The 11,796-nt window shown below is 44.6% G+C and overlaps 1 protein-coding gene across 1 annotated transcript; it reads left to right on the forward strand.

Moving 5' to 3' along the window:
• Nucleotides 1-936: 936 nt before the first annotated feature.
• LOC121852792 (zinc finger protein OZF-like) lies at nucleotides 937-10,619 on the forward strand (the record flags this gene model as incomplete). The annotated part of the gene is made up of 4 exons (XM_042346692.1): nucleotides 937-1,254; nucleotides 3,330-3,451; nucleotides 9,359-9,944; nucleotides 10,029-10,619. Coding segments are annotated over exons 1-4 (1,617 nt in total), but the record flags the coding sequence as incomplete, so codon positions are not given.
• Nucleotides 10,620-11,796: the final 1,177 nt, after the last annotated feature.

Here is an 11,796-nt window from a genome sequence, read left to right on the forward strand (position 1 = left end):
TCGCTCTCTGACGTCACCCCTCATTAACTCGGCATTATATGCGAGGGGGAGGTGTCCCCCACTAGTGACGTCATGTCACCGAGGTATTTACCCCCTCCAACGTGATTTTGAGCGTGACGTCACGTCTGCCGATTTCCGTTCCAGTACAATGCTTATTTGGGATGGGTCAGCAGCCAAGCACCATCACCTGACATGGGCCCCTCTCATTAACATAATATATTCAGTTACCCTGCTGCTCGTTGGGGGAGGGGATTGTGTGAACCCCGCAAGTGACGTCATGTCACCTCCTGCTGCCACATGACGTCACGAGTTACCAGGTAGTTGCAGCTCCGCGCACGCTGGCTCACTGCGATCCGAGGTGAGAAGTTTACATCGTGGTGGTTGTTGTTGTTGTGGTGGTTGTTGATGTTGTGAACCCAGGTAGAGCCTCGCTCCTTCTCGTAGGGATATCAATTGAGTAGCAGCGAGTATGGAATCGATGTCCAGGTTGGAACATTACAACGCGGGGCCTAGCCATGCGGGGACTTGCCTCCTGCCCTCGCCTGATTGCATTTGCTTTAATTCTCTGCTTAAGTTTAATTTGTCTTCACCTGGCTCACTACTTTGAAACTTTGTTTTACTTTAAATATTTCTACTATTTTATTTACCAGGCATAGCCCACTTGAGCTACACCGCTCGTTTTCAGACGCGACCTGCCCACAACGCAGTGGGCTTATCAACGTGTGGAAGTCGTCTTGGTTCTTTCGGTAAAGTCACGTAGAAGGGAAGTAATAAACTAATCAAAATAAAACATAATAAAATAATTCTCACGACGTTTCGGCCACAACGCAAGCAGCCGTCCTCAGGTGAAAACCAGGTGTCGACAGACCTGATTTTGGGTCACCTAGCCACCAGGCATCGTTCCATGAGTGATATCAATATATAATATCTGTAAGGATGCCCCCTAATAGACTGTCCCTGGAACTCTACCAGGCACGTCCCACTGGGGGACGTCCCAAGGGCCTGGCCCAGGACATTCTGGTGGGAATACGTCGCTTGGCTGGCTTTGGGAACGCTTGGGAATTCCCCAGGAAGAGCTCGTCTGTCGCCAGGGAAAGGGAGGTCTGGACTGCCCTACTGAATGTGCTGCCACCACAAACCTCACCAAGACAAGAGGATTTAGAAATTAATGAACGAATAAAGCTGTCAGTCTTCTTGACCACAGATATTACTCCTTTCTCTGTGGATGCACAATATGAACTTATTTTAAGGACTGTATGTTCTGGCTTTTTATTAAGGCTGGCCTCCCTATGATCCCCTTTATTGAACCAAACAAGATTGTATTATAACCTTACAGAGCCCTAAAATATCAGTACAAAATATCATCTGAGACTTTGGCAGGCGAGGCTGCATTGGTTGGGTCATGAATTCCGCATAAACAGACAGCATGCACAATCATCTTCTGTTAGTCCAGATGTTACGGGCTAAACGGGCATGGCATTGGCTAGAGAAGAGATTGGTGGATGTGGAGTTGATCAGACCTGCTGTCAAGATCAGCCTCTCGAAGAGGCCCGGGACGTATGCTGCAGGGCAGTTGGAGGTATTTGCTCTGCAACAACAATGAGGTTGGAGTAGCAATGCTCACATGAATGGGTGGAATGCTGGGTGCCTCAAATGCAGCAAGACAGCAGGATGCACAGCTGGTGCATCTGTTAATCATTTCAGTCAACCCTTGACACCTGGATCATTCCCATGACCTGCTGACAAGTGATCCACACTTACATGGCATTCATGTGAAATATATGTGTATGGAAGAGTTTATGTGGGGAGCGGTGGCGCAGTTTTTCTACTGTGTAACAAAAAAAACATTTGTTCCTGGGTAGTATGTGTTATTTCCTAATTGCTTTTGCCTCTAAAGTACAAAAAATGGATATTATTCCCCACAAACTTTGCTTTTGTGACCAGGACAGTGATATTTAGAAATGTATCTCTTTTCAATGCGAAAATAGGTGAATTAGTTTTTTTAGTTCTTGTATAATTCTGGTCACAAAAGCAATGTTTGTGGGGAATAAGCCATTTTCTAGACATTTTGGCATAAGCAATAAAAAAATAACAATTAGTACCCAGGAACAAAAATTGTGTTACATAGTGTTATCACAATTAAAGTTTGATTATCGCTGACAGCAAACGTGATTGATTGGTGAAAACTTCACTTATTGTGGGGAAGCATTATTACGGAGCATATGAAGGTGGCCAGGCATGGTTCTGAACACACCACCTTTTTACCATGCCATTGTGTGTTACAGTGTCAAGTTTGTATTTGCTGTAAAGTATATTAACTCGATTGAACACAGAGGTTAAATCTAAACAATAGTTTATTTTAGTTTTCCTTTGGAACTTTTTACGAGAATGGAAACAGGAAATTAACACAGCACATATGCAGCTGAAATTAGATCTGTTCATCCCAGCATTCAAGGAAATCTGAGCCTGGCTTCACACCTTTAAGTTGTGATTGAACATTAATTTATGCATTTCTGCATAATACAAATAGTATTATTTTCAACACCCTTTATGACGTTAGCTGCATTTTGCTTTCATAAATATTCCTTTTGTAGCCAGACAACTGAAATTGTGTGCTTGGAGTTTTAGGTTAACAGTCATTTTTAAGATACTAGGGCTTCCAGGCTGACCATTTGCCCTCTCATTGTGTGCCCATGTGATGAATTTGGGAATCTTTTTCACTCTTATCATGAATATATGAATGAGTATAGACGTCCAAGTCATGTGTGACTGTGTATATATGCATTCTTTTGTGCCTCTATACTGACGTAGATGGTCTGGATATTAATTTTTTTCTGTCTGCAGCTGATGCTTCCTCTGGCACTTCCTCTGCAGAATTGGTCTGATGGAGCAAAGGCACTCAGCACAGCTCGGTGCAAAAAGGCAACAATGCAACCAGTGTGCATACAGCACGGATCATGTTAAACATCTGATACAGCACCAGAGAACTCACGCAGGAGAGAAACCCTTCAAGTGCAGTCTGTGCGGGAAGGCGTTTTCACAGTCATCTGGTCTTGTATCACACCAGAGAACACACACGGGAGATAAACCCTTCAAGTGCAGTGTGTGTGGGAAGGCATTTTCCCGTAAATCTACTCTTAAAAAACACTGGATAATACACACAGGAGAAAAACCCTTCAGTTGCAATCTGTGTGAGAAGGCGTTTGCACATTCACAACATCTTAAAATACACCAGAGAACTCACGGGAGAGAAACCCTTCAGTTGCACTTTGTGTGGGAAGGCGTTTGCACAATCATCACATCTTCAAGCACACCAGAGAACATACACGGGAGAGAAACCCTTCAGTTGCACTCTGTGTGGGAAGGCGTTTGCACAATCACCATATCTTAAATTACACCAGAGAACACACACGGGAGAGAAACCCTTCAAGTGCACTGTGTGTGGTAAGGCGTTTGCACATTCACAACATCTTCAATTACACCAGAGAACACACACGGGAGAGAAAACCTTCAGTTGCACTCTGTGTGGGAAGGCGTTTGCACGGTCATCAATTCTTAAAAGACACCAGAGGACACACAAGCATCAGAAGATCCCCAAGAAATGGAGTCTGAAATTGGCTTGTGAAAGTCAAAGTGCTGCAGTGAGCCCATCCTCATGAAACCAGAAGTGAATCCCAGCTTGGACACTTTTAAAGGTATCAAGGTGAAATGTGAAGAGGCGAAGGTGAAATGTGAAGAAATGATGAAGAGTGAAGAAGTAAAGGTGAAATGTGAGAAAGTGATGGTGAAAAGCGAAAAAGTGACGGTAAACTGTGAAGATGAAGATTCAACTCCAAAATCGTACCTTCACATCGATGGAGGCAACGTGAAGCAGGAGGAGAATTCTGACTTCGAGGCAGAGCTAGGCAACTCCCAGCAGTTTGTGGAAGTGGAGGTGTGGGTGGACTTCTTAGACAATACAAAGTCAAATGGAGACCCGGTAGATGGGTAGGCTTGAGACAATGAAGCTCCAATAGATGCACCTTTGTCACAGGCCTTTAATGAAAAGAACGTGAAATTGAACACTGAATTCCTGGGTTCAACCTGCAGAGTAAGAGCGGCGAGTATTTGTTGACCTGTGGGTTGGGTAGATGAAGAATCAGGAGCAAGAGCCAATAAGCTTCCAAGTATTCCACTGTTTATATTTGCATTGATATGGTGTTTAATTGCCTCAGCAACTCAGTTTCATATCTCATCACAAACACTCGAAGAGCACCTTCAAGTGGCAGCTGCCTCTGTGTCATAAGGTGACACTGCTGTCAACTGCATGTGGGCATGAGTCTGTCAGTAGGGGGTGATGATTGATGTGTAATCTTCATTATGTAATTTCTGGATCATGTTTGAAATTGCCCAAATATTGACCATGACACCAACATGCAATGACCTATGCGTTTTGAATGACAATCGTATGTTTTACATCCACTGTTAAGCAGACGGTGCATATTTTGTTAAATGTTACTGGAGTAGCCAGACGTGCCTGTCGGATTTGAACCTTGAACCTCTGCAATAAATAGAGAATGTGCTTCTACTTGGCTTCCCTCAATCTGAGTGTAGGCATGACAGCCTGAATGTTTCTAACCGGCGCAGATGTTCCATTTAGAGGGGTCCACGTTTCACATGCCTACAGAAGGGAGGGCAAAACTGGCCGAGAAGAACCGAAGCTTCATGCGGAGCGACAGACCAGGTAGCTTCCACACAGCATAGCGCAGCCGATGTAAAGATAATGCCGCCCGACTGATTCGGACCACCCACTGTACACACGCAGTGTACCCACAAGGTCTACACACCATGTACACAGCGTAGACACAATTTACCCACACAGTATACAGTCTGTACACGCACAGTGTATACACACAGTAACAACCGCCATTCGCCACTAAGTGGCGGTGACGTCACCACGGCGCTTGTGCCAGGCTATGTGCACGGGGCACATCCAGGTTTCATGGGTCGACTGACTGAGATGACTGGCCAATGCACCACCTGTGCTCCCGACTGCGACAACAAACAGTGTCCACACACAATGTTCACGTTATTGTTGAGCTCACGCACCCAATGGGTCTCTGTTCAAGAGAGGGAGCCATAGAACCAGATGACACCAGAAGGCGTACTACTCAAACACAGTGCAGTATCAGAGAAAGCCGTCTCGGGTGTGGACCAATCAACTTCAAGGACAGTGCATATTATCATTATCAGAGTTGCTTTTTTGTTTGCATTTTTGACTACTTGTGTTGTGGTTATTGCAAACATGATGCCTTGTATAAAGGTGTCAGTTTTGTACCAGTTTAAAAGGGTAAAAACCTATTACTATAATATACTGTATTCAGTTACCCTGCTGCTCGTTGGGGAAGAGGATTGTGTGAACCCCGCAAGTGACGTCATGTCACCTCCTGCTGCCACATGACGTCACGAGTTATCAGGTCGCTTCTGCTTCGCGCACGCTCGCTCACTGAGATCCGAGGTGAGAAGTTTACATCGTGGTGGTTGTTGTTGTAGTGGTTGTTGTTATTAACCCAGGTAGAGCCTCGCTCCTTCTCCCTCGTAGGGATATCAATTGAGTAGCACCGAGTATGGAATCGATGTCCAGGTTGAAACATTACAACGCGGGGCCTAGCCATGCGGGGCCTTGCCTCCTGCCCTCGCCTGATTGCATTTGCTTTCTCTTCTTAAGTTTAATTTGTCTTCACCTGGCTCACTACTTTGAAACTTTGTTTTACTTTAAATATTTCTACGTTTTTTTTTATTTTACCAGGCATAGCCCACTTGAGCTACACCGCTCTTTTTCAGAAGCGACCTGCCCACAACACAGTGGGCTTATCAACTTGTGGAAATGTTTATCGGTCAAATACTCTAAACGCGTGGTGATGTTGACTCTAAATGTGCAGGGAAAACCGCAGGATCCGGAGGAGAATCCACGCGACCACGGAGAGAGAGGGACACGCAAACTCCAAATATACAGCCATAATACAGGTTTGTTTGGGATTGATCGCGTAAATAAATCAATGTGCCGTTAACCCCGCCACCACCCGACACAGCCATTTAGTAAGAGGTTTGTCAGGTAAACAAAACGTGCCCAATGCGTCACTAGTACAGCACTAGTGTGTAGTGTAGTGTACTAGTACATCTCATCGGTGTGTTGGAGAGCCAAGCCACAACATTTACAATCTAAGTACAACGTTTTGACAGTAATTCCAACCAGCTTCATCAGACGACAGCCAAATGTTGTGGCTTGGCTCTGTGGGAATATAAATCGGCTCGCTGGGTTCATAGCACAGCACGCTAACCGTTGCACTACTGCTCCCCACTCACACACAAACTTCATCGGAAGTATAGTATTTATCCAGCAATAACTAAGTTACCCGGCTTAGCTCAGGTCTCAGTAATCAAACATTAAGAGTAATGTCTCTGCTTTTTTATGTAATTAAGGTCTATCGTACCATATCGAGGCTTGGGGCTTTGGGTTGTTCTTTGTTTTTTATGTCTCTGCCTCTGCTCACATTCATTGACGATTTTTATGATTTTGGGCAAGCCCGTCTAAAGCTGCGTGACCAGGAGTTGGAGCCATTTGCTGTTCAATTTGGCTTGTGACAGAAATTCACTCTGCCCCCATGCATTGCATTACATAGCATCTTCATTAATTATGTAATTTGAGAAGCTCACAATAGCCATATAAATAATTGCATTCGTTACAGTTAAAATGATACGCGCATCGATGCCTGGTTATAGTTAAGGGATCGTTCCCTGGTCAACCATGTTATATCTGCTGATGATCTGGAAATGGCTACTCAATGAGATCGGGTTAGATAATCTCGTTCTGTGCCCGGATAATTCCATCATGAAAGGTGGCCTTGCGTATGTTCCACCAAAATAAATCACCTGCCTGGGAATTTCATGTCATACAACACTGTACCTGCTCAACTCTCCATGAGTTATCAGGCAGTTCTGCAAGTAATGGAGGAGCTCCCATACCTGGTTAATGTGTTCACGACCAGCTCTGGTTTGGCAGCCAAAGTCTCACTTTAAATTTGTCTAGCAGCATTCTTTCATTAGACTGTGTAACACTGTGTGGAAGCTGCCTGGACTTTTGCGCCATACAAAGCTGTGAGTGTCCATCACCAAGGTCTAGTCTGTCTGAGACCATCCCTCTCCCTGCCATACTGGCATCGCACCCGCCTCTCACTCTTCGTACTGTGGATGGTGGGCGCACAGGACGGTGCCACGCAGCCATTCCAGGCTGGGTCCAAATGGGTTACGTGGGTCACCGAGCCACCAGGCCTCATTCCACGAGTGATATCAATATACAATATCTGTAACGAGGCCCCCCAATAGACTGCCCCTGGAACTCTATCGGGCACGTCCCACTGAGGGAAGTCCCCGGGGCCCGGGCCTGGACTTGCTGGTGGGAATATGTCGCTTGGCTGATTTGGGAATGCCTGGGAATTCCCCAGGAAGATCCAGAGTCTGTCGCCAGGGAAAGGGAAGTCTGGACTGCCCTACTAAATCTGCTGCCGCTACAACCCTCACCAAGACAAGAGGATTTAGAAATAAACGAACAAACAAAGCTGCGAGTCTTCTTGGCCACAGATATTACTCCTTTCTCTGTAGATGCAAAATATTAACTTATTTAAAGGACCGTCTGTTCTGGCTTATAATTAAGACTGGCCAGCCTATGATCCCCTCTATTGAACCAAACAAGATTGTATTATAACCTTACAGAGCCCTAAAATATCAGTACAGAATATAATCTGAGACTTTGGCAGGGAGGCTGCATTGGTTGGGTCATGAATTCCGCATAAACAGACAGCATGCACAATCATCTTCTGTTAGTCCAGATGTTACGGGCTAAACGGGCATGGCATTGGCTAGAGAAGAGATTGGAGGATGTGGAGTTGATCAGACCTGCTGTCAAGATCGGCCTCTCGAAGAGGCCCATGACGTATGCTGCAGGGGAGTTGGAGGTATTTGCTCTGCAACAACAATGAGGTTGGAGTAGCAACGATCACATGAATGGGTGGAACGCTGGGTGCCTCAAATGCAGCAAGACAGCAGGAAGCACAGCTGGTGCGTCTGTTAATCATCTCAGTCAGTCATCCCTTGACACCTGGATCATTCTCATGACATGCTGACAAGTGATCCACACTTACATGGCATTCATGTGAAATATATGTGTATGTAAGAGTTTATCTATGTGGGGAGCGGTGGCGCAGTTTTTCCACTGTGTAACCAAAAAAAATGTCTTGTTCCTGTATGTGTTATTTCCTAATTGCTTTTGCCTCTTAAGTACAAAAAATGGCTATTCCCCACAAACTTTGCTTTTGTGACCAGGACAGTGATATTTAGAAATGTACCTCTTTTCAATGAAAAAACAGGTGAATTTGTTATTTTCGTTCACGTACAATTCTGGTCACAAAAGCAAAATTTGTGGGGAATAATAGCCAATTTCTAGACTCTTAGGCATAAGCAATAAAAAAAATAACACTTAGTACCCAGGAACAAAAATTGTGTTACATAGTGTTATCACAATTAAAGTTTGATTATCTCTGACAACAAACGTGATTGATTCATGAAAACTTAACTTATTGTGGGGAAGCATTAATAATGAGCATATGAAGGTGGCCAGGCATGGTTCTGAACACACCACCACCTTTTTTCCATGCCAGTGTGTGTTACAGTGTCAAGTTTGTATTTGCAGTAAAGTATATTAACTCGATTGAACACGGAGGTTAAATCAAAACAATAGTATATACTTTTTTTCCTCTGGAAATTTTTAGGAGAATGGAAACAGGAAATTAACACTGCACATATGCAGCTGAAGTTAGATCTGTTCATCCCAGCATTCAAGGAAATCTGAGCCTGGCTTCATGCCTCTAAGTTAGCGATTGAACATTAATTTATGCATTTCTGCATAATAAAAATAGTATTATTTTCAACACCCTTTTCTATGTTAGCTGCATTTTTCTTTTATAAATATTCTTTTTGTAGCCAGAAAACTGAAATTGTGTGCTTGGAGTTTTAGGTTAACATTCATTTTGAAGATACTAGGGCTTCCAGGTTGACCATTGGCCCTCTAATTGTGTGCCCGTGTGATGAATTTGGGAATCTTTTTCATATTATCATGAATATATGAATGAGTATAGACATGCAAGTCATGTGTGACTGTATATATGCATTCCTTTGTGCCTCAATACTGACGTAGATAGTGTGGATATTCTCTTTTTTCTGTCTGCAGCTGACGCTTCCTCTGCAGAATTGGTTTGATGGAACAAAGGCACTCAGCGCAGCTCGGTACAAAAAGGCAACAACGCGACCAGCGTGCATACAGCATGGATCGTGTTGGACATTTAACACAGCACCAGAGAACTCACACAGGAGAGAAACCCTTCAAGTGCACTGTGTGTGACAAGGCATTTTCATATCCATCAGTTCTAAGGAACCACCAGAGAACACACACGGAAGAAAAACCCTTCAAGTGCAGTGTGTGTGGGAAGGCATTTTCATATTCATCTGCTCTTAAAAAACACCGGAGAACACACACAGGAGAAAAACCCTTCAAGTGCAGTCTGTGCGCGAAGGCGTTTTCACAGTCATCTGCTCTTGTATTACATCAGAGAACACACACGGGAGAGAAACCCTTCAGTTGCACTCTGTGTGGGAAGGCGTTTGCACGTTCACAAAATCTTAAAATACACCAGAGAACACACACAGGAGAGAAACCCTTCAAGTGCACTGTGTGTGACAAGGCATTTTCACATTCATCAGTTCTTAGGAACCACCAGAGAACACACACGGGAGAGAAACTCTTCAGGTGCAGTCTGTGCGGGAAGGCGTTTTCACAGTCATCTGGTCTTGTATCGCACCAGAGAACACACACGGGAGATAAACCCTTCAAGTGCAGTGTGTGTGGGAAGGCATTTTCAGATAAATCTCCTCTTAAAAAACACCGGATAACACACACAGGAGAAAAACCCTTCAAGTGTAGTCTGTGCGAGAAGGCGTTTTCACAGTCATCTGCTCTTGTATTACATCAGAGAACTCACACGAGAGAGAAACCCTTCAGTTGCACTTTGTGTGGGAAGGCGTTTGCACATTCACAACATCTTAAAATACACCAGAGAACACACACAGGAGAGAAACCCTTCAGTTGCACTCTGTGTGGGAAGGCGTTTGCACAATCACCATATCTTAAATTACACCAGAGAACACACACTGGAGAGAAACCCTTCAAGTGCACTGTGTGTGGGAAGGCGTTTGCACATTCACAACATCTTCAATTACACCAGAGAACACACACGGGAGAGAAACCCTTCAAGTGCACTGTGTGTGACAAGGCATTTGCACAGTCATCAGGTCTTCATAGACACCAGAGAACACACACGGGAGAGAAACCCTTCAGTTGCACTCTGTGTGGGAAGGCGTTTGCACAGTCATCAATTCTTAAAAGACACCAGAGGACACACAAGCATCAGAAGATCCCCAAGAAATGGAGTCTGAAATCGGCTTGTGAAAGTCAAAGTGCTGCAATGAGCCCATCCCTCATGAAACCAGAAGTGAATCCCAGCTTGGACACTTTTAAAGGTATCAAGGTGAAATGTGAAGAGGCGAAGGTGAAATGTGAAGAAGTGATGAAGAGCGAAGAAGTGAAGGTGAAATGTGAAGTGATGGTGAAGAGCGAAAAAGTGACGGTAAACTGTGAAGATGAAGATTCAACTCCAAAATCGTACCTTCACATCGATGGAGACAACGTGAAGCAGGAGGAGAATTCTGACTGCGAGGCAGAGCTAGGCAACTCCCAGCAGTTTGTGGAAGTGGAGGTGTGGGTGGACTTCTTAGACAATACAAAGTCAAATGGAGACCCGGTAGATGGGTAGGCTTGAGACAATGAAGCTCCAATAGATGCACCTTTGTCACAGGCCTTTAATGAAAAGAACGTGAAATTGAACACTGAATTCCTGGGTTCAACCTGCAGAGTAAGAGCGGCGAGTATTTGTTGACCTGTGGGTTGGGTAGATGAAGAATCAGGAGCAAGAGCCAATAAGCTTCCAAGTATTCCACTGTTATATATATTGCATTGATATGGTGTTTAATTGCCTCAGCAACTCAGTTTCATATCTCATCACAAACACTCGAAGAGCACCTTCAAGTGGCAGCTGCCTCTGTCATAAGGTGACACTGCTGTCAACTGCATGTGGGCATGAGTCTGTCAGTAGGGGTGATGATTGATGTGTAATCTTCATTATGTAATTTCTGGATAATGTTTGAAATTGCCCAAATATTGACCATGACACCAACATGCAATGACCTATGCGTTTTGAATGACAATCGTATGTTTTACATCCACTGTTAAGCAGACGGTGCATATTTTGTTAAATGTTACTTGAGTAGCCAGACGTGCCTGTCGGATTTGAACCTTGAACCTCTGCAATAAATAGAGAATGTGCTTCTACTTGGCTTCCCTCAATCTGAGTGTAGGCATGACAGCCTGAATGTTTCTAACCGGCGCAGATGTTCCATTTAGAGGGGTCCACGTTTCACATGCCTACAGAAGGGAGGGCAAAACTGGCCGAGAAGAACCGAAGCTTCATGCGGAGCGACAGACCAGGTAGCTTCCACACAGCATAGCGCAGCCGATGTAAAGATAATGCCGCCCGACTGATTCGGACCACCCACTGTACACACGCAGTGTACCCACAAGGTCTACACACCATGTACACAGCGTAGACACAATTTACCCACACAGTATACAGTCTGTACACGCACAGT

This window comes from Callorhinchus milii, unplaced genomic scaffold (assembly GCF_018977255.1).
Source record: "Callorhinchus milii isolate IMCB2004 unplaced genomic scaffold, IMCB_Cmil_1.0 Scaffold1353, whole genome shotgun sequence".
Lineage (NCBI taxonomy): Eukaryota > Metazoa > Chordata > Chondrichthyes > Chimaeriformes > Callorhinchidae > Callorhinchus > Callorhinchus milii.